The 23,924-nt window shown below is 49.2% G+C and overlaps 1 protein-coding gene across 1 annotated transcript in view; it reads right to left on the bottom strand.

The window, feature by feature from the left end:
- FAM178B (family with sequence similarity 178 member B) overlaps positions 1–23,924 on the bottom strand; it is a 106,390-nt gene that overhangs the window by 43,916 nt on the left and 38,550 nt on the right. Inside the window, 3 exon segments of the mRNA XM_074333924.2 lie at positions 1,060–1,113; positions 1,115–1,268; positions 23,051–23,135. Of these exon segments, the coding sequence (XP_074190025.2) occupies positions 1,060–1,113; positions 1,115–1,268; positions 23,051–23,135 (293 nt within the window).

Here is a 23,924-nt window from a genome sequence, read left to right as displayed (position 1 = left end):
ATGTATGGGGGCCCAGCACCTCGGGGGCCGAGGGATTGTGGGCAGGTTGGGGGCGCCCCGGTATAATAGCCCATCCAGGCTCTAAACACTCTGTGATATCTCAAACCAACTTCTCAGAGAATTCTCAAGAAAGAATCTGCATGTGCTATGACTTGCAGAACAAGCTTATGATATGCAACACTTTTACAACCCAGATCTAGTCACCATCCACCTAACCATCGTCACTGATGTTCTGTATGTCTCTGTTCCCACAGGACAGGGACCATATATATGCAAATCAGCATCATGGTTTCCACACTCACCCCCACCCAGCCCAGCACACACTGGGCACCCAAAGCAAAATGGAGCTCAGTGACACTCACTGGCACAACTGAGTGGCCTGACACTGAGTTGGTGTTAGGTGTGAGCCAGACAACAGGGAGGCATAGAGATGCGCTCAAGAGCTTGGGACATGTTCTCGGAAGAGGCGGGGCAGTGAGGGCTTTGAGTCAGGAAGGGGCAGGAAGAGATACGAACCGAAGCAGCAAGACAGGCTGTGCCTAGCTCTTCTGGTCCCCGAGGCTGGGGGCTCAGTGGTTCACACGCTTAGATTCACGGGCACTCTTGTGGGGTTGCTCCTTAACTTCCTCAGACTCTGGGCTTCACTGTGGGGACTGGAGCCAAGTTTAGTAACTTTATTTTTACTTAAAAAAAAATGCACATAGTTTTACATCATAAGCAGAGGAAATCTCCCTTTTTCTAACTTACAAATGCTCCTTGAGCTGAGGATCAGATCACAAACAACAATGAAATCGGTAGCTTGCTACAATGAATGACCCATTGTATGACAATCATACAACAGGAAACACTTTACTATTTCCCAGCATGCATATATGTTTAGAAGAAGCTTCTTTTGGTAATATTTCATTCTGTTTTGTAACGTTTGCTCTGAGGTGTAACTGGTACGGAATAACCTGCTCCTATTGAACAGACACACTGACAGATATGATCTGAATGCAGTAAGTGGTGATCGAAGGAGAGAGGCCGTGAGGAAGGGGCCAGACTTGCCTCCCCGGTTACGCAGCCCAGGGGGTGCATGGCGGGTTGTGGGCTCCCAGGCTATGAAACACCTCCAACCTCTTGCAGCGAGGGGCACCACAGTGCACATCGTCCTGCTCTGTCAGGCGAAGGAGGGCCAGGGTAAGAGCAGGCAGATGAGGACAGGGAGGACAGGCCACTCCCACGGAGGGGACCCGCTGTATTCTGCGGCACTGTAGGTGTCCTCTGGAGAAATGAAGTACCCAGTCATTTTCAGACACTTGCTGAAACTTTGGGAACATGGACATTCTCTCTCTGGTCTTCAAGCTATGGCCACCTCAACGTGCAAGGGCCTAGGGGTAACGGTGCCCTGCCAGGCCACCATTGAGCTGCTCGGAGCTGAGCCGGATGACGAGCCCTGACCAGAGAGAGGCCTCAAGACTGTAGACTCAGAAGACACCTGTGTCAGTGCCCGGGCTCTCTGCCCTAGGCTGAGGCCACTTGGAGCCCACCGCTGAGTCACTGTCACCCCTGCTGTGACACTGGGTATGGCCAAGCCCACCAACTCTGCTGGGGACACGCAGCCTGGGAGGTGTCTCCTCAGCAAGCTCAAGCTGGGAGCACCATCCTCACTTGACCATTTCTAGAAATGTGAGCGATAATCTGACCACATGGACAAAGGGGACGAGCTGACGTACCCGGGGCCTTCGCTTCTGCCAGACTGGCTACGGACATTTTCAGAAGCAGGAGAATAGGAAAAGGAAAACTGTGTGTCCGAGCACACTTCCCAAAGCTGACATGCTGCACTGTCCTCTCCCGCCCACGGGCTCTCTGCACATGGCCCCCTCTCCCGTCAGAAGTAAGTCTGTGCCTGCACCCTGCCACTATCCCTCCACGTCACCTCATTTACTCACTGACTTGCTTCTTGTCCATCTCTCCCCACTAGAATGTAAACTCCATGAGGGCAGGGATGAGCCTGTATTTTTCAGCTCTTCACACCCAGTGTCCAGAGGAGTGGCTGGCACGTGGAGGGAGCAGAATGAATGAATGAATGAATGAACAGAATCCTGAATAAACCTGACCAAACAGGGCACGGCTGAGAGGGAAACGAAAAACAAATCACAAGATAAGCTGGCAGTGTCAGAACACAAATGCTGAATTTGACGATGAATGAGGCACTGGAATCAGAACCCAGAACCAGGCTGGGTGTGTCAGTAGCGAGTAGTCAAACCTGCGCCATTCTGGAGGGTGCAGGCTTCCTCCTAAGGGCCCACCTTACTGCCAGCTGCTAAGGAGAAAAAGGTGACTCAGTAGGGACCTTGATCTCAGGGAGCCCACAGTCTAGAAGGAAAAGGAGCCAGGCGGATAAATAAATAAATACAAGAGTGTGTTCATGTAAAATCCAAAGCAAATGAAAGGTGTGGAGCTTGCTCAGAGGAGGGGGAATTAATGGGGGTGGGGGGTGGGGGTAAGGATCACGGTACAGGTAACAGGAAAGGAAGCACAGGCCCTGCAAAGGGACAGAGATGACAGAGGCAGAGAGGTGTGTCCAGAGACCAGGGCAATAAATCAAGTCTCCTGATGCCACAGCGGAAGTTTGGCCCCAGCCTGGCCTGGCTGCAGAGCCAGCTGCCCGTGGAGTGGCAGGCACAGGGTCTCTGAGTCCCATCCAAGGACACTGCTGCAGAGGCATCAAGTGTCTCTCTCTTTGGAAATGTATATGGGTCCAGGCTCACCCAACAAGTAATTAGACTCTTGGAAGAGGAAAAACTTTCCTGTTTGTTTTCTTTTTTCCTCTCGGGCAACATAACAAATAAGAGAACGGTAATGATACCCTTTGCCCGCTTCACAAACAACTGAGAAGGATGAAGTGTGCAAAACAGAGCGACTCCACTGAGAGAGAGAGACAGGGACAGAGGGAAGGAGAGGGAGAGAGGGAACTGTTTACCAGGGCCCTTGGGGACGGTGCACGTAAGCGCACGCACGTGTGGGCGGCCCATGAACTTTCCAGGGAGGGGAAGCCGCATATGGAAAGAGAATCAAGCTAGGGCAAGGCCCTGGGAGGCCCAGCTGGGCTGGAACATCCTGTGGGGGTGTCAGACCCCAAAGGGGGCTGTGCCTCTCCCCCCCCACCACGGCCCACTCAGGTGCATCTGACAGCAGCAGCACTGACCCCACCAGCCTGCACTGTCCCCCAACCCCGCTCCCCACGAGTAGTCACTCCACAGCACAGCCTTACTCCGGCTGATGCGCCAGAAGCAGTTTCAGAGAAAGGGGCCTGGGATGCCTTGGATAAATTAGCCCCATTAACCAACAGCCCAGGAAGTTGGTTAAGTGACTACAGGTACCTGGAGAGCCCATAACTGACGCTGCCTATAAGTAGGCCATGTGCTCAGCCTTTTCCCTTTTGGTGGCTCTCCTGGAGTAAAAGTGATGCTTCAAATGAAAGCAGGGGAAGAAAAGCATCAGGCCTAAAATAAAAGTGACTTTTCCATCTGTGCCTCAGAAGAAGCTGTTACTTCACATCACGCCACTTTCTCCTGGCGTGATTTTCTTGGAATGGGAAAAGCACACACATCCCTAGAACCTTGATGGGGAGGGGGCCCTCTGCGGCCTCAGCCTTAATGGGGGGGGGGGGCCTGTTTGTTGGGCTGTTTCATGAAGGAAAGCGAGCTACCAATCCAGCAGCCAGAGCCAGAGCCTGACCAGAGTGTGGCGGGTGGTGGGGGGTGGGGGCCCGGGGGATCCTCTCCACATTTGGGGAGGCTTAAAAACCTATTGTTTCTTATCCAACTCTAATTACTCAACTTCCCTCAGCACTTTCAGATTTAAACACGTTTCAATATCACTGGCTTTAGTCAATCAGCTTTATTTAGCTTTAGTCATTTAAACTCTTTATTTGTAACAACACCAGGCACTGTTTTAAATGCTGGGGACCCAGTAGTGAATGAGTGGGGAGTCCTGTCTCGTGGAAACAGATAATTCACAGGACGAATAGATACACAAATGATGCCAGATGGTAATGGCATGGGAGAAAGGTGGCCAGGGTGACAGGGGCGATATCACAGAAAGAAGGAAGAGCCTACAAGGACCTGAGACTAGGCTGGTGCGGTTCCTGGCTTTAAGACCAGCAGGGAGCCCACGGTGCTGGGCAGGTGCAAGGCTCAGCGCAGGGGGGGGGGGGGGGGGTGTTGGCCGTAGCAGCTGGTCTCCTAGGGAGGGAGGGACATTACCAAAAAGGATCCGTTTGGTGAAAAAGACAAAATCCTATCGTTCTACCCACGTTCTTTTGGAACCTTCTTTTTGTTCTTTCTCCACTGTACAACCCACCCCGCGGGCCTTTTCAATTTCCGTTTTCTCCCTATCACCCCTGAGCCAAGGCCCTCTGTCGAACGCGTGCGAGGCGGCCTGCTAGGTGGCCTGCGGGGTCTCAGCTCCCGCTCCACACATAAGAATGCAGGATGTGGTAAGGCCGAAAAGGAACACCCACAGAGCCATAGATAGGGGAGTCACACCACTACAGTCTCACTGGAGGCTGGAGTCACACGACCTGCAACCTGCCGTCCGCTTCTCTGCCTGCCAACCAACCAACTCGACTCTCAACTCCCCAGCCAGCACCGCCGCGGCAGTTATATCAGTGGCCAATTGGCTAACCGGCTACAGCTGACGGCCATCTACTACCTGAGCCAGCACCTTTCCACGTGAGGCCGAGGCCAAGAGCCTGGAAACTGCTCTCTGGGGCTCTGTCCCCACACCCTCCGTTTGGTGCCCACACACCCTCCCTGCCTGCCTGGTGTACCCCTGCCTGCACTGCACTGTACACCCCCACATACACCCATATCCCCACGCACCACACATAGTCTACACACACCCTTGTCCTCACTGTGGGGGCAGAGCCCCACAAAGAAGTTTCCAGGCTCTCGGCCTCACATAGACAGGTGCTGGCTCAGGTAGTAAATGGCCATCAATGTGATTGGATGGCCATCAGCTGTGGCTAGTTGGCCGTCAGCTGTAACCAGTGAGCCATTGGCCACGAATATAACTGCTGTGGCTACGCTAGCAGAGAGGGAGAGAGAAAGAATGGGGCTAGCAAGAAGATGGTGGCTGGGCTGGCAAGTGTGGATGGCGGTTTGCGGACAGTGTGGATCCAGCCTCCAGTGAGAGTATAGTGCCGACAGAGAGAATATAGTGGTATGACTCCCCTATCTATGGCTCCATGGGTGTTCCTTTTTGGCCTCACCATATCCTGCGTTCTTATGTGGGGAGCGGGAGCAGAGACCCCGCAGGCCTCCCCGCACGACAAATGGCGCTGTGAGCAGGATCTCCCGCACGACACATGGTGCAGCGAGCAGGGTATGGTGCCGGCCAAAGCTCTCCAAAGGACGGTGGAGCAGTTTGTGTGTATGAACACTCAGTCTCAGGAAGACCAGGAGGAGCAGCTGCCGGAGAGCTGGACCCCCGTGGAGGGGTGGGAGGACGTGGACGGTTCTCCCACCAGCACAGGAAAAGCCATGCAGCTGCTGCAGAGATGGAGCCCCGTGGAGAGGTGGAAGGATGTGGACGGTTCCCCAACCAGCACAGGCCGGAGAAGGCAAGGGTCGTTGCGGCCCTGTGGGCCGGGAGGTTCCTGCTCAGGCAGCCCGGATGCAGGACTTGTGGTCCCAGGAGGTAACGCTTGCTGAGTCCTCCGTGGGAGATGAGGGTGAGGTCAAGGTCGTCCTTCACCCCCAGGACAGCCCTGAGAATGACTATGGACTATGGGGAATTGCCTTCCATCCCTAATTTAATGGACCGCTTGACTGTTTGTTTGGGAACTGTTGTTAGTGGAACTGGGGGATATTTGCTTTTGTGTCTTGACTGGCCGCCATTGAGAATATGTAAGCACCTTGATTGTGAGTCGCTATTGTTCCAGCAGGGTACCCTGAGAGGCACAGAGAGAGTGGCAGTGCCCTGAGAGCCCTGGCTGAGTCCAGGAAGTGTGGCTGAGCCCTGAAGCTACCCTGGCTGTGCCCAGGAAGTCGGGCTGTTCCCAGAGAGAGTGGCAGTGCCCTGAGAGACCTGGCTGAGTCCAGGAAGTTTGGCTGAGCCCTGAAGATACCCTGGCTGTGCCCAGGAAGTCGGGCTGTACCCCAGAGAGAGTGGCAGTGCCCTGAGAAATCCTAGCTGTGCCCGGGGAAACTAGTGGTACCCTAAGAAGTCCAGGAAGTCTGGCCGTGCCCAGAAGCACTGGTGGTGCCCTGAGAAACCCTGGCTGTGTCCGGGAAGACAGGTGGTACCCTAAGAAGTCCAGGAAGTCTGGCTGTGCCCAGAAGTACTGGTGGTGCCCTGAGAAACCCTGGCTGTGTCCGGGAATACAGGTGGTACCCTAAGAAGTCCAGGAAGTCTGGCCGTGCCCAGAAGTACTGGTGGTGCCCTGAGAAACCCTGGCTGTGTCCGGGAAGACAGGTGGTACCCTAAGAAGTCCAGGAAGTCTGGCTGTGCCCAGAAGTACTGGTGGTGCCCTGAGAAACCCTGGCTGTGTCCGGGAAGACAGGTGGTACCCTAAGAAGTCCAGGAAGTCTGGCCGTGCCCAGAAGTACTGGTGGTGCCCTGAGAAACCCTGGCTGTGTCCGGGAAGACAGGTGGTACCCTAAGAAGTCCAGGAAGTCTGGCTGTGCCCAGAAGTACTGGTGGTGCCCTGAGAAACCCTGGCTGTGCCTGGGGAAACTAGTGGTACCCTAAGAAGTCCAGGAAGTCTGGCTGTGCCCAGAAGCACTGGTGGTGCCCTGAGAAACCCTGACTGTGCCCAGAGAGCCTGGCTATGTCCAGGATATTGCATTCACCTCCAGGCTCCTTGCACAGGTCCCCTCGCGGAAGACGCTTGTCGCGTAGATTGTGAGGCGAGAGCCTGTAGGGGTGGAGTGTGGGGGCAGAGCCCCACAAAGAAGTTTCCAGGCTCTCGGCCTCACATAGACAGGTGCTGGCTCAGGTAGTAAATGGCCATCAATGTGATGGGATGGCCATCAGCTGTGACTAGTTGGCCGTCAGCTGTAACCAGTGAGCCATTGGCCACTAATATAACTGCTGTGGCTACGCTAGCAGAGAGGGAGAGAGAAAGAATGGGGCTAGCAAGAAGATGGTGGCTGGGCTGGCAAGTGTGGATGGCGGTTTGCGGACAGTGTGGATCCTGCCTCCAGTGAGAGTATAGTGCCGACAGAGAGAGAATATAGTGGTATGACTCCCCCATCTATGGCTCCGTGGGTGTTCCTTTTTGGCCTCACCATATCCTGCGTTCTTGTATGGGGAGCGGGACCAGAGACCCTGCAGGCCTCCCCGCATGACAAATGGCGCAGCGAGCAGGGTCCCCCGCATGACACTCACACACAGCCTGTCAGTCCTGGTCGTTTATTCAAGGGAGGGAGGGTGTGTACAGAGTAGGTGACGATGTCCCCAGGCCACCTCTCCTCTCTTCTGCCCTCTGTAACTCACACTACCGTGTGGCGTCACCTAACACCATACAGTACACCAGGCCCCGGCAAGCAGGACAGACTTGCATTGAGCCAAACCACTGAACCTCCCATATCTGCCAGAATTAGGTTCAGCTGCAAATAACAAAAGGACCCAGACGAAAACAAAAATCCACCTGGGCTAAAATGAACTAGATTTTACTTCTCTTTATAAAAGGAAGTCTAGAGGTGGTCGGGCCACACTGGTGCAGGGGCACGACTGATTGGTAGGACGCTGGGCGCTGAGCACCGTGGGCTCTGCCATTCCTTCTCCAGGTCACCTCACGGTCCAGGACGGCTGCGACAGGCTCAGCTACAACGTCTCAACTCCAGGCAACCATCTCCTCACTTGGTTGCCGCAGTGTGTGTGCTTGGGTTGTTGTTAAGGATGCAAGGCCCCCTCAGTGACTCAGGAAGGCAGAAGCAGACCACCCTCCCAAGTTCAGACAAGCAAGAATTTGAGATGGATTAGGACTCAGCCAAAGAGATTCCCCGTAAGGTCCCTGGACGTACGGCCCACCAGGTTCCCTCTCACTTTGGATTCCTGAACTTGAGACTTTTGGAATGGCCTTGATCTCTGGAATAAAATGAAACAGAAGACATCAAATGCTGGAGAGGACATGGACCCACAGGACCTCTCACTCACTGTGGGGGGTGCAAAATGGGGCAGCCACTTGGGAAGACAGTCTGGCGGTTTCTTATAGAACTAAACATACTCTGACCATACAATCCAGCAGTCATGCTCCTTGGTGTTGACCCAAAGGAGCTGAAAACTTATGCCCACACAAAAGGCTGCACACGGATGTTTGGAGCAACTTTCTTCAGAACTGTCAAAACATGGAAGCGACCACGACATCCTTCAGTGGGTGACGGGTACACACACTGTGGTTCATCCGGACAGTGGAGTACTATTGATTGATACAAAGAAATAAGCTCTCAGGCCACAAAAAAACATGGGAAAACCTTCCGTGTGTATGCCTAGATGAAAGACGCCTCTGAAAAGGCTACTCACTGTAGGATTCCAACTGTACGACATTCTGGAAAAGGCAAAACCATAGACACAATAAAAGATGGGTGGTTGCAGAGGTTGGAAGGGCTGGAAGGATAGGCGGAGCACAGGGGGGTTTAGGCAGTGAAACTGTTCTGGACGAGACTCCAGTGATGGAGAGATGTCATCAAACATTTGTTAAAACCCACAGAAAATACAACACAAAGAGCAAAGCCTAATTGAAACCGTGGAGTTCAGTTAATAATGTTTCATTAATGGCTCATCAATCCCAAGAGAAAGCACACCGATGGGAGATGTTACTGTGAGGAGAAACTGTGTGTGTGGGGGGAGTTGGGGGAGCACATGGGAACTCTCTCTACTTTCCCATCAGTTTTTCTGTAAGCCTAAAACTGCTCTAAACTACAACAACAACAACAACAACAAGGAATTTCTTAAAAAAAAGGAGCAATCTGTACACCCAGTACCGTGGTCAGTGGTCTGCGTCTAAAGGACGGGCTGTGTGGGGACCCGGGTGCGTGCCCTCCTCTGGACCCAGGACCCAGCTGGACCCAGATGCAGTGGGTCTCAGACTTGTCTGCACATTCGGGGGCAGCTTCCGAAATGACTGCCACCTGTGTCCCACCCAGTGCCTATGGTTAATTAGTCTGGGGTGTGGCTTAGAAATTTTAAAAAAATTTCCAAGTTATTCTGATATGCAGCCAAGTTTGGAACCACTGAGTGAAGGAAAGCATGGCCTTCACTCTAGAACAACCCGGCCATCCTCACATGCTAGGGCGGATGAGGCTTGGGGTCGGGAAGGGTGGGGTAGGTGGCGCAAGGATCCAGCTTCCCACAGAAGCCAGGGGTTCTCGGCTCCACTGTTTACTGGAACCTCCAGGAAGACTTTGAATGTCCACAGCCAGGCTGCACTCCAGACCCACGTCTGAAGGCAGGACCTGGGCCTCAGTGTTTTGTAACGCTCAGCCACAGCTGAACCCTGAGGGGGCTAGAGGCTGAGTCCTGGGGAGACACTGACACCCCTTGACCAGGGTCTGAAAGATAAACACGTTCAAGTGAGTTACTTGATTTCTCCCTCATTTGAAAGGCAGGTCGAGAGTCTTGGGCTCAAGAGGTGGGACAACCCCTCACTGTATGGCTGTTCTCTGCTCCACAAGAGGTCTGTACACTCAGCTAAGCCCTCCTCACCTGGTGCTTTCTCAGCCCAGTACAGAGGAAAATCACCTGGAGCTGTAACAAATCATGCCAGGTATTCTTCCGGGTATGTTCCGGGGCGGGGGCCCACCCACCTGTGCCTCGGAGGGGCTCCACACGGCCCAGTGGGGACAGATGGTGGGATGGGGCAGGTCAGGAGGCCACACTCCAGAAGTCGGTGGGGCTGGGGTAAAGCACACATGCCTGTCCCCATGGGGTCCCTGGACCCCTTGTCTGGACCTCGGAGCACCAGACAGCACGCCTTGGTGGGCACACACAACACCACAGCTGACTGACCAATCGGGGTCAGCAGAGCTGGTGGGACAAGAAGTTGATGTCTGCTTTGGGCAATGCATACATTCCCTGAGACTCATCCTCTCCCTCCGAGTCCTACTGTGCTCTCGGCTCACGTAGCTGCCAGGACCTCAAGAGAAGGCCGAACGTAAACAAGCAAAGATATGGTCCCTGTGCTCTGGAGCTCACAGACTGAAAGACATGAATCAAAGAATTCACCATTAACTATGGCCAGAGTCCCAAAGAGTGGAAAAGGAGCCTGAGAGTGGAGGGAAGGGGGGCCAGACACTGGGGCAGGGCAGAGTGCCAGAGAGGTGAGTGACTCAGAGGAAGAGAAATTGCTGAGAAGGCAAAAGCAGGGAGCTCCTGGGAGGAGGGAGGCGTGCACCCAAGCAGGACACTGGCATATGCAAAGGCCCTGAGGCAGGAAGGAAACTGGGAGCCTGGAGCACCGAGAGCAAGTGAGAATATGATAAAGTGAGCTGGACCTGGGTTGAGCCAAGGACGCAGGAGACTGTGCATCACACAGTGTGAAGCTTAGGCTTTCCATCTCTGATTATCTGTAAAATGAGAAAACAGTACTACCTACTTGTTGGATTGTGATTAAATGACATAGGCAAAGCTCTGGGCTCAATGCCTGGCACAGTTCTCTAGAAATGTGTCAGTTATTATTTTCAATGAAACTACTTTTATGTTCACAACTGACAATAATATGTTTTAAAAGTGAGAATCAATTATGAAGTTGAATTACTGTAGTTTTGTTCCAACTGGAGATTCTGCATGGGTCATGCCAACCAAATGAAGGACAGCTGCGAGGAAGCTGGGTGATACGATCTCCTGGGTGGTCCTCCCAGTGTTTTCCCTCCCATCCGGGTCTCCACAGCCTTCTCACAGTACCAGTGTGGGGACTAAGAGTGCAGCTGGTGGTACCTGGATCCCAGCGCCTCTCTGGGCCTGGAGATAGCGGTACCTGCCCTGTGAAGGGCACCCACGCGTGGCCACTACCACTGCTGCTGCCACAGGAGATGTGGCCCGCTAATGAGGCCGTGTGGAGCCCCAGGGACAGCTGTCCACTCCCGGAGGCTCTCAATGGACTGCTTCCTGCCACTCCAGAGGGAGGCTGTTCTGACGTCATGAGAGGAGATCAGGAGAGGTGAAGGCAACTCCCAAGAAAACAGTGAAGGGCAGAAAGTGTCCACCGGATGCAGACCAAAGGATTTTTGACTGCTTAAAAACCAGCTGAGTAAATGAAAAGAAAAACCCAACCCAACCATCTGAGAACAGGCTGGGATAGAAATGGACAAAGCAGAACTGTAGACATTAAGAAGAGGGACAGACAGTACTTAGAGCATCGGTGCTACTCAGTTCCTTTAGTTTATCTAAAGATCTCTGATTCCTAAAGAAATACATGTTTGTTGTGACAACAGCTGTCATGTTTAGTGTCCACCGTGTACCAGGTACTTCACATCTGTCATTACTGTTGACTCGGAGAACAGTCCTGAGTGTTCGGTGCTGGCTGCTCAGGTGACAATTCTACCAGTCTGATTTCTGAGCTCTGTCTGTGTCCCAGTGCTGGTCTATGCTGCCGTGGGGCTTTTCCCAATGGGGCGACTGTCAGATACTGTCTCCACTCCATCCACCCCCATCACACAGCCCGTGTTCCCATGATACGTCTCTGCTCAAAATGTCCAAGGAGGCAGCCCAGAGTTCCAATCAAAGAATGCTTTCGCTGGTCTCCAAACTTTTTCGATGATGCACATCATTAAAAAATTTTAATTTATACCTCCAACAAATATACATTTGTAAACTCTATAAATGTACCATGATACTAATATGCTATATCCATCATGTATTAAGTTGGTGCAAAAGTAATTGTGGTTTTTGCATTTATTTTTAACCCTCTAAACCACAGTTCCTTTTGCACCAACCTAATAGTTTAGAAAACTTGAAAAAGATGAGTTACTATAATCTAAGCTTCCACCGTAAGAAACTGGGTGGGTGGGGGGGGGGGGACAAATCAAACCCAAAATAAGCAGCAGAAAAAAAAAAATAAGGATCAGAAAACAAAAACTCTAAGGAAAGTCAATGAAACTCAAAGCTGGTTCTTTGATATCAATGTAGTTGATAAACTTGTAACCTGACTGGTCAGGAAAAAGACAGAAACACAGATTCCAATACTGAAATGAGAAAAGGGCCACCATCATTGGTCCAGCAGATGATAAAAAGATAGAGGAATATTATGAACAAATCTATGCCAATAAATTTGACAACTTAGATGAGATGGACACGAACTAACAGAGCTCACTCAAGAAGAAATGGATAATATAAATAGCCATGTAGCTACTTAAAAAAAGCTGATTTGTAGTTAAAAATCTTCCCACAAAGAAAACTTAAAGCCCAGGTGGCCTCATGGCTACTTTTGCCAAACATTTAAGGAAGAAAAAAAATACCAGTTATATATAATACAAACTCTTTCAGAAAACTGAAGAAGGGGGATACTTCTCAACACATTCTATGAAGTCAGCCTTTCCCTGATGCTAACACCAGAAGGAAGAAAACTACAGATTAATATCCTTCATGAACATAAGTGTAAGAGTTCTTCACAAAAATTTAGCAAATTGAATACAACAACAATAAAAAGTTAATACATCATGACCAAGTAGGATTTATTCTACAATGCAAGGATGAATGAATGAACATTCAAAAATCAATCAATGTAATTCACCATATTAAGAGAATAAATTAAAAAAACCATACAATCACCTCAAAACCTAACGTCCATTCCTGATAAAAATTCTCAGCAAAGTAATTTATCAAAATGGTAAGATGCGAAGTCAATACACAAAAATCAATTGTATATCAGTACAATGGAAATGAACAATCCAAACATAAAATTAAGAAACAACTCTATTTACAAGAGCATCTAGTGAAGAATAAAATAGTTAGGAATAAATTTAGCAAAAGAAAGGGAAGACTTGTACACTGAAATGTTGAAATAAATTAAAGAAGATCTAAATAAATGGAAAGACATCCTGTTTTCATGGACTGAAAAACTTAATATTGTTAAGATGTCAATTTGTCCCAAATGGATCTATAGATTCAGTGCAATCCCAATCAAAACTCCAGAAGGATTTCTTTTTTCTTTTGTAGCAAATGACAAGCTCATTCTAAAATTTGTATGAAAATGCAAAGGACCTAGAAGAACCAAAACTTTGAAAGAGAAGAACAATGTTGAAGGACTTGAACTATCTGATTTCAAAACATATATGGCCACAGTAATCAAGACAGTGGGGATAGGGGCCCGCCCGGTGGCAGAGGTGGTTGGAGCTCCGTGCTCCTAACTCTGAAGGCTGCCGGTTTGATTCCCACATGGGCCAGTGGGCTCTCAACCACAAGGTTGCCGGTTTGACTTCTCGAGTCCCGCAAGGGATGGTGGGCTCCGCTCCCTGCAACTAAGATTGAACATGGCACCTTGAGCTGAGCTGCCGCTGAGCTCCCGGATGGCTCAGCTGGTTGGAGCACGTCCTCTCAACCACAAGGTTGCCGGTTCGACTCCCGCAAGGGATAGTGGGCTGTGTCCCTTGCAACTAGCAATGGCAACTGGACCTGGAACTGAGCTGCACCCTCCACAACTAAGATTGAAGGGACAACAACTTGACTTGGAAAAAAATCATGGAAGTACACACTGTTCCTCAATAAAGTCCTGTTCCCCTTCCCCAATAAAAATCTTTAAAAAATAAAAATAAAAAAAAGACAATGGGGTAAACTCAGGCACATAAGTCAATGAAATAGTCCAAAAATAGACCCGCACATATATGCTCAATCGATTGCTGATAAAGGTGCCAAGATACCCCAATGAAAAATGGATAACCTTACAATAGGTGGTATCGGGACAACTGGGCAGCCATATGCAAAGCAATGACCCATACTTTACACCATAAACAAAATTAACTCAGAATGGATGACTGCCTAAATGTAAGGCTCACTATAAGTTATAAAAGTTATTTTAATTATAAATTATGAAAACAAGTTTAAAAAGTTCTAGAAGAAAATCGGAAAAGTTCTCAGTGACCTGGGTTTCACAAATATTTCTTAAATATGACACTAAAAGCACAAACTATAAAATATCAATAAATTGTAACACTTCTGTTCTCCAAAAGACAGTGTCACATAAATGAAAAGGAAAGCCATGGATTGGGAGAGGATATTTGCTAAACGTGTGTCTGACAAAGAACTAGAATGTATAAATAACTCTCACAATTCAGTAAGACAAACAACCCAATAAGAAAATGGACAAAAGGACTAAATAGACACTTCACCAAAGGAAGTATACAGGTGGCAAAGAAGCTGATGAAAAAAATCACCAGTCTTCAAGGAAATGTAAATTAAGACCACAGTGAGCTATGTACGAAACATGCCTATTAAAAAGACCCATTACTGCAAGGGGTGGGGAGGTTGTGGAACAGCTGGAACCCTCCTGCCTGCTGGAGGAAAATGGCACGACCACTTGGAAAGCAGTGGGGCAATGTCTTACACATATGCAAACATTTACCATAGGCCCACCCTAGGTATTTACCCCAGGTGTCCGTGCAAAGACTTGCATAACAATGTTCGCAGCAGTTTTACGTTAACAGGCCCAACACTGAAAACCAACAAAAAGTCTGTCAACAGGTGACTGGATACACAAACTGTGGTTTATTGGTACACTGGAATACTACTCTGCTATGAAAAGGAGTAAACCATTGACACACACAACAACATGAGTGAATTTCAAAATGATTATGCTGAGTGAAAGCCAGAACCCCCCCCCCCAAAAAAAAGAGTACGTGCTGTATGATTCCATTTATGTAAAATTCTAGAAAATGCTAACTAATGTGTAGCGACAGAAAGCAGACCAGTGGTTTCCCACAGACAAAAGGGAAGGGAGAGATGAATACAGAGGCACAAGAAAACTCAGGGCCTGATGGACATGTTTATTATCTCGATTGTGGTGACAGTTTTATAGGTATACACATATGTTAAGTGTATAAATTGTGTACTTTAAATATGTACAGGTTCATGTATGTTAATTAAACCTCAATAAAACTTTTTTTTAAAGATGAGCTAAAAGGTACATATACATGTTAATGTTCTCTTTTTGTACCCTAGTGGCTCGTCCCACCTGCAGGAGCCCTACTCTGGAGACCCCTGGTCTAGAAAACCTTGCCTGACCTGCCTTGTGTAGGCTCTGGCCTCTCCTGCCATCCAGGGAGAGAACTGGAGACCCTTAGAAGTGAACTCTCTGCTGGAGGTAATTTCAGATGATTGCTAAAGTGGCAAAACAAATACGGTGTAAATAAATGGACACGTATAAAAACATGTTTTGTGTGGCTTCTGCATTCGTTTTGTTCCTGGAAATAATCATAAGAGACTAACAGTGAGTGCTGGGGCGGGGATGTGACCATGGGGGCAGGCTGTGGGGAGGGAGCTTTACTTGGCACCTTTCGCAAGGATTTAAATTGTCTACCCTTGGTACATAGAGTACTTTGAAATAACAACAGTGTCCTGGCTAGTGAGATTGTGGTCTTTTGTTTGTTTTTTTCTTTTTCCAAGACACAACCTTGTAAACATTATCTGGGAAGGAAGGCAGAGGAGGAGGAAGGCGAGGGAACACAGGCAGGCCATGACAGAAAAGAAAGTGACCCACAAAATAAGGGCCTGTCCTACACAGCCCCAAGGCCCCAGTGATGATGACACAGGAGCTCCGTCACAAAGGGGAAAAAAGCATGGTGACCAAATGAGAAAGAACAGTGTCTAAAGACACTGTTTGTGAAAATGAAACTACTTTGTTCCGAGAGCTAAATTTCTCGCCCACTTAAAAAACATCCAAAGAATGTGCCGGCCAGGGTCATTTTATTCTGTTATATTCTTCTCTCCTACATAAATACTTTAGAAGCTGGCGGGGAATGCAAGGGGTAGGTAAGAACTGACAACATTGTTCTGAAGCGATGGGAAAGGACCCACACATGTTTTCGCCTCTTCTGAAGTTTTTCAATCTGAGCGCCTTTCTCCAGGCACCACTGCCTTACTCAGTGTGACCGGCCCTGGGTTACGGGCCTGTCCTGCATCTGCACAGCCAAAGAATGTTCTGTAAAGAAACATGAGGTCACATCTTTCAAGAACTTAGTTGCATGAGAATATGCTTGCTTTCAAAACCAAATTGTGCCATAAAAAAAAACATTAAAAAACTATTAAAACCGGCGTATTTCTACATACTAGAAAGGAACAACATAAAAACAATCACATTTACAATTGCCTCAAAAGAATGTAATACTTAGGAATAAGTTTAACAAAAGAAGTATAAGACTTGTACACCACAAATGACAAAACATTGTCGAAAGATATTAAAGAAGATTTAAGTAAATGGTAAGCTAGTCCAAGTTCATGGATTGGAAAACTCAATATTATTAAGATGTCAGTAATACCCAAAGTGATCTACGAATTCCACAAAACCACTATCAAAATACCAGCTGTTCTTTTTGCAGAAACTGACAAGCCAATCCTAAAATTCGTACAGAAATATAAGGGGCCCAGAATAGCCAAATTAATTCTGAAAAGAGCAAAGTTGGAGGACTCACACTTCATAATTTCAAAACTTACTACAAGCTATAATAATCAAGAATTTGAGGTGCTGGCATAAGGATGGATATTATAAGCAATGTAATAGAGTTGAGAGTCCAGAAATAAACTCATACATCTATGGTCAGCTGATTTTCAACAAAAGTGCCAGGACAGCTCAACAGGCAAAGGCCAGTCTTTCCACCAAACGGTGCTGGGACTAGTGGATGTCCACATGCAAAAGGGCCCCATCTCACACTTTATATGAAAATCAACTCAAATGGATGAAAGACCTAAATGTAAGACCCAAAACTATAAAATTTTTAGAAGAAAACATAAGGGACAATCTTTATGACCTTGGACTAAGCAATGGCATCTTGTTTGACCTCAAAAGCACAGGCAACAATAGAAAAATTAGATAAATTAGACTATCAAAATTAAAAACTTTTATGTATCAAAGGACACTATCAAGAGAATGAAAAGACAACCCACAGAATGGGAGAAACTATGTACACATTACATATCTGGTAAGAATCTAGTGTCAAAAGTATATAAAGAACTCTCGCAACTCACCACCACACCCAAAAAATACAAAAAACCCAATCAAAAAATGGGCAAAGCATCTGAATAGATGTTTCCCCACAGCATACGTACAAATGGCCAATAAGTGCATGAACGGGTGCTCAGCTTCCTTAGTCACTTGAGAAATGTAAATCCAAACCATGATGAAATGCGACTTCACACCCCCTAGTAGGGCTTCTGTCATGAGATGGACAAGAACAAATGTTGGCGAGGATGTGAAGATGTTGCCAGTGGGGATGTAAAATGATGCAGCCACTTCTGACAACAATTTGGCAGTCCTTCAAAAAGTTAAACACAGAGATACCACATGACCCAGCAATTCCCCTCCTAAGTGTATACCCGAGAGAACTGAAAACATGTGTCCCCGTAAACACTTATGTGCAAATTTTCAGAGCGGCATTATTCACAATAGCCAAAAAGTAGAAACAACCCAAGTGTCCATCAAGTGACACATAGACAAAACATGGTCCATCCACACAGTGGAAGGTTATTTGGTTATGGAAAGGCATGAAGTGCTGACACATGCTGCAACACATGTGAACCCTGGAAACATCCTGCTGGGTAAAATAAGCCAGACACAAAAGGTCACATACTGTATGATTCCATTTATGATTATATGAAATGTCCAGAATAAGCAAGTCCATGGTGACAGAACATGGACAAGGGACTGGGAGGCGTGGGAAAGGTGCTGACTGACTGCTGCTGGGTATGGAGTTTCTTTAGGGTTGATGGAAACGCTCTGGAATTAGTGGTGATGGCTGAACAACTCTGTGAATCATACTGAATCATACATTTTAAAAGAGTAAATTATATGGTATGGGAATTATATCTAAAAACAACAACTCTGTCCTGCTCTTGCCAAATAGTAATAAAGCTTCTCTGTGCCTGCAGTGGCCCCCGTCCGCCAAGATCTGGCCCCAAATGTTCAGTCTGACCTCCTCCTCTGCCCCCTTTACTGAATCCCACCTCCCTGTCTCCTTCCCACTGCTCCCTGCTTCCCTGTATCTCTCCACGCCCAAATCCTGCCCCCAGGGCTGCAAACCAGTGGAGTCTATTCTATCTACAGCCAAATAGTCTGCAGATGGGTTCACAGTGGGGGTTTCTGCTTCTGTTTAACTGAATTAGTTACGAAGAGGAGATTTCCCATAAACATCCACGTTCCCGCTATGGCGGATTCCCCATTACAGTGGATTCCCCACTGTGGCGGATTCTGCTGGCCGCCTAGCTGAGAGCCATGCTGCTCTTCCACCCTGGTAAAGGAGGCCAGGTTCGGTTCGGGTGTCTGCTTGTCTGCTCGGGGCCAGTGGGTCCAGTCTAGCGGACGAACCATGTCAGCCCACTTAATTATTATTTTTTTATTTGTATTAGTTTCAGGTGTACAAAACAATGTAATAGTTAGACATTTATATCCCTCACAAAGTGATAACCCTTCTCCCCCAATCTACTACCCCTCTAACATCGTACACAGCCGTTTCATTTCCACTGTCTCTATTCCTTATGCTGTACTCTACTTCCTGTGACTATATACATATATATATAATTGTAGTTGACATTCAGTATTATTTGGCTTCAGGTGTACACTGCACATCAGTGTCAGGCACATCCCACTTCCTTTTGCAGGGACTGGTCGAGTGTGGCTATTGGAGCAGTCAGAGCTCTCACCGAAGGCAACAGAAACAGACGGGCTGTTTGAGCAGAAGACAGTCTTATTGTATGTTAGAAGCCAACTGATCATAACACTGCAGAAGCTTAAGCTCCAGGACCCTGCACCTGCACGGCCCTGTGAGCGCTCCAGGTTACTAATGGAAGCCATGGCATGATTAGCCGGCATTTGTACAAGGACATTTCTGGAAAATAGCCTAAAGGGGTCTAGGAGAAAGAGACCTGAACCTCCCAAGGTCCAGTACTGTGGTATGAATTCTTTTCTCATTCTAAATAAATGTTCACTTTCATACTTAATTTTCCATGTAATGAATTAGATGATCCAGACAAAGATTTTAAAGCAGCTGTCGGGCCGGCCCAGTGGCACAGGCAGTTGGAGCTCCATGCTCCTAACGCTGAAGGCTGCCTGTTCAATTCCCACATGGGCCAGTGGGCTCTCAACCACAAGGTTGCCAGTTCAATTCCTCGAGTCCCGCAAGGGATGGTGGGCAGCGCCCCCTGCAACTAACAACGGCAACTGGACCTGGAGCTGAGCTGCGCCCTCCACAACTAAGACTGAAAGGACAACAGCTTCACTTGGAAAAAGTCCCAGAAGTACACACTGTTCTCCAATAAAGTCCTGTTAAAAAATAAATAAATTAATTAATTAATTAAAGCAGCTGTTATAACTATGCTCAAGGTAGTAAATGAAAATATGCTCACATTGAATGAACAAATAAGAATTCCCAGTAGAGAAGCAGAAACTATAAAAAACAATAAACAACTAAATGGAAATTTCACAACTAAAAAATAACATGTTTGAAAAGAGGCTGGAAAGGTGAGTCTCCTGGATTCTACCCTGGAGGCGTAGGATTCATGAAGCTGAAAATTCTTCAGACACCTCCAAGAGTTCAAAGGGCATTGGACAGTCCGAAAACATAGCAAGTGTCCTTTAAAGCCTGTGACCCAGTTCTGCCTAAGGAAACAAAATGCAAAGAATGTCCTGATAAGAAAGTACAATTAGTGATGACCTCCTATCCTCCACCGTTCTCCCTTCTGCCTGAACACTTGTCTCATGAGAACGAGGGACACTTGGAGCCATGGCAGCCATTTTGCAACCTTGAGGGGGAGTAATGAGAAGGGAGGCAGAGGAGCTGAGCCAGAGCCCTGACACTGCTGACCTGCTAGACATGCCACGGAACCATCTGCCTCTGGATTTCCTGTGACGTAAGATAGTAAACTTCTCTTACTTGGGTATTTGTTACTTACAAAGTACATCCCCACTAAAACACAGTTTGTCTTGAAAATAGAGAAAGAGATCTGGCAGTGCCAGACCGGCCAGACCTTTAGACAGGGCAGAGCTCTCTAGGCACTGATCTCACTTGGTCCCCACAGGCTGTTTGTAGTCCCTGCCCTACATATTTTGAGATATGGGTCAGTGCCCCACTTCTACAAAGCACTTCCCAAATCCTGCCTCCCCCAACCCCAGCCCCATCTAGCTAGAAATAATGCCCCGCTCCTTGGAACTCCCACAGTTTTGTCACAGCCTCTCTTCTATGTTCTCTTAGTGACGCAGCCATCCCCTCCCACCTGGCCACAGGCCCTAGGAGGGCAGGAACCGGGCCGTACTCCTCCCCGAACCTCCTTCTGCCATCCAGCAAGGTGCTGGAATACAGGAGGCACCTGTGTGTATCTGCAGAGTAAATGAGCAAACACTGCCTGCAATGAAGAATGTCAGCGGCCAAGACAGCCCATCCTCCAAGCTCACCAGGGAGCCTTTAACAGGTGATTGGGGCTACTTCTCAATCCAGGAAAATCATGCCCAATACTCCAGCAAAGCTGGGCTGCTTGGTCCTCAGCCCCGCTCACTCAGAGCACGTGTGTAATAGGTAGCGCTGACGCTGGGGCCCCACGCTGGGGCCAGAGACCCTGTCCCCTTGCTCAGGAAGCGTGATGGGATAAGACCCTTCCCAGGCTGGGAAGGACTGCTGGTCACCACAAAGGAAAGGATGGAAATTTACACACACACACACACACACACACACACACACACACACACACACATCTCCCCCGTTTACAAAAGAGAAAGGCCAGGGAACCTGAAAACACACACACTGATCACAGATGCAAATGGGAGGGAGGAAGGGCAGCCCAGGTTCTGCCCCAGAGTGCTGAGCTCCCACAGAGCATCTCAGGTGGCCGATAACCTTGGGGCACAGATTCCTTCTCCATCAACCCTGGAGCTAATCTAACCTTCCGAAAGCTTCCTGAACTGGAGCTTGGTTTCTCTCTGGGCGCCTGGCTCTAGGCTCTGCACTTAGCCTTTTGTTTGGTTTGTTTTATAAAATGATGGTAACAAGCACATAACATAAAATTTGCCACCTTAGCCACCTCTAAGTGAACAGTTCAGTGGTGTGAAGCACACTCACACGTGTGCAGTCATCCCCGCCATCATCTCCAGAGCGTCCTCATCTTCCCAAGGTGCATCTCTCTGTCTCCGTTACACTAACTCCCCACTTCCCCTCCCCCAGGTCCCTGGTCACCACCATCTTACGTTCTGTTGCTATGAATTGGACTACTCTGGGGACTTCATGTAATGGAGTCCTACAGTGTTTGCCCTTTTGTGACTGGCTTATGTCACTAGGTATGATGTCCCCGGGCTCATCCTTGTTGTAGCCTGTGTCAGAATGTCCTTCTTTGCTAAGGTGAGTGACATTCCATTGTGTGTGTACACACTGTGTTATCCAGTCACCATCAGTGGACACAGCTGCTCCTGCCTATGGCTGCTGTGAGCTGTGCTGCTGTGAACACGGGCTGCAGTTAACTGTTCAAGTCCCTGTGCTCAGTTCTTTTGTGGACCTGGCCTTTGACTTTCCCCGAATCAGTCAAGATCCCACCTTGGGCCTGGAATTCTAGGCCAGTCTCTATCCCAACAGGAGGGAGAGAGAACACTGGCTGGGCTCTCACGTGATGCCTGAGACGCTCTGGAGTTGAGGGCACAGAGCTGAGCCGACTGGGAACTCAGGAGCAGGTACCTGGGCCCTCCTGATGGAGGGCACACCAAGGACAATGTGGCAAGGAGCAAAGAAGAGGGGCGCGTCCCCTCTGTCTCTGCAGGAGGAGACACATACCACTGCCTGGAGGAGAAGAGCAGGACAAGGGACGCCTGTTCCTCAAAAGGTCAGGCATGCCGCAGAGGTGGCTCCAGAGGCTCAAGAAAGGGCAGTCCGGGCCGCAGGGGCAGAGGTTACGAAAAGGGAGGGGGTGCTGAGACTGGTTCTATTCACAAGGCCTGGTTAGAAGGCCCTAGGCGTGGAGTCGGGGAGGAGAGGGATGAGGGGGCAGGGGTCTGGAATGCTCTAATTTGACAGCTGGTCCCCAGCTCAGCCAACTCCTCAAGTCGGGGAGACACAGAAGCAGAAATGCAGAGGGCCATGGGGCACTAACGGCACATCACGGGGCTCTGACCATGGCCCTCGGAGCTATGTCTTTAGTGCTTCAGTCAGAGGATGAGCAGATGACAACCAGTGGGCCAAGGCGGGGTCTGCACACCTGCAACCCCCCTCACTGGTGGCCATAAGCAATTTTCAACTGGCTACACGGTATTGTTTTGGTGCCAAAGTGTCTGGGGTCAGGTACCAAATGATGACAACTTGGGAAGGGTGCAGCCACTAAAGGGAATTAATTGTATCTGTGAACTCTGAACTTCTTAAAGTATACTGATGACTGAAATTTACCCCTCAGTGTCAGGGCCGAGGTACACACTTGAGGCTCACACACCAGCCCAGACCAAACTGAGGGGTTCCACTCACACCCTAGGAGCCAACGGGGGCTGCTGGTGGGGGCACAGTTTCAGGGCCCCATTGGTCACTCCAACCCAAAGAGCTCCTCTGATGTGATGTACGTGTTCAAGAAGAACTGTCCCCTTAAATCCAGAGCAGCCGCCTTCCAGACTGTTCTGGGGTCCCCAGAGTCCGTGAGGTCAGCCTGGACCTGGCCATGGTGACATGGATCTGTGGCCAGATCAAGGTGCCACGGAGCCTGTTGGCTCAGCTTTTTACTAATCCCGAAGCCAGAGCCAAAGATGGCCTGATGTCTCCACTTCCCGGTGATGCAACCTCCCCACCGGCCTCTCCTTCATGCCTCTCCCAGGGGACTGGGAGCTGTGCACTACTCAGGCCCTCAAGTGTGGGTGCTCAGGGCATGAGTCTCCACCCTGCACCCTAGTACTGACTGGACTGATGGAAGAACCCATCCACGCTGAGATCCCACTGGAGACCAAAGGCTCCCGAAGAAGTTTCTGGAGACCACATCAGCAGCTAGGAAGACGGAAAAAAACAGATTAGCTGGGTCATTCCTATGGAGTAACAGTAGCAAACGTGCACTGCTCCACATGAAATAAATCCGGATCATTTAATCCTCACAGGCCCACACGGTACAGGATATTATCATTACTGCTATTTTATGGAGGAGGAAACCAAGCTCAGAGGGGTCAAGCCGCTTTCCCCAGGGTCACACAGCTAGGAAGTCACAAAGTCAGGATTCAGTCCCAGGTCTACATGACTTGAAACCTTCTACTCTCCACCTTCCTGTGAGGGACTCGTCCTCCTGCCCTGCACTCCCTAGGGTCACAGCCATGCTACTCCCAGGCAGGGGCCAATGTGGGGACGAGAAAGAGCATTAAAATTAGCTGGACAATGAGAGGCGGGCCCCTCTCTGTGATCCTGCATCATTTCCAGGTCAGCGACTGAACTTACAGTCCTCTGAGACCACCGGTTCTGGGAGGTCCTTGGGCTGGCAGCGGGGCCAGGGTCAGGCCACCCACCTGACTAGCACTGGGATCCTTACTCGAAGGCTCCCTGAGTCTGAGTCACACGCTAGGCCACGCATGCCCCCACCTTCCCAAGAGTGCTAAGAAAAGGACAGTGTGGGGGATGTCCTGGGCACAGCTCCCTTCAGGACAGAGGCTCTCATCCCCAGGGGCTGGGTGCGTCCTCAGGGCTGAGGGCCCTGAGCTGAGTCCCTCTCTGGGTGTTGACCTTGGAGGGAGGGAGTGCTTCAGTCAAGGTCACACAAATGTGGCCTTTGTTTGGTAACTGGCTGATGCT

This window comes from Rhinolophus sinicus, chromosome 2 (genome assembly GCF_057876585.1).
Source record: "Rhinolophus sinicus isolate RSI-liver-muscle chromosome 2, RSI-T2T, whole genome shotgun sequence".
In the NCBI taxonomy this organism is placed as follows: Eukaryota; Metazoa; Chordata; class Mammalia; order Chiroptera; family Rhinolophidae; genus Rhinolophus; species Rhinolophus sinicus.
The sequence above is the reverse complement of the archived record's forward strand: the minus strand, read 5'-3'. Positions and strand labels throughout refer to the sequence as shown.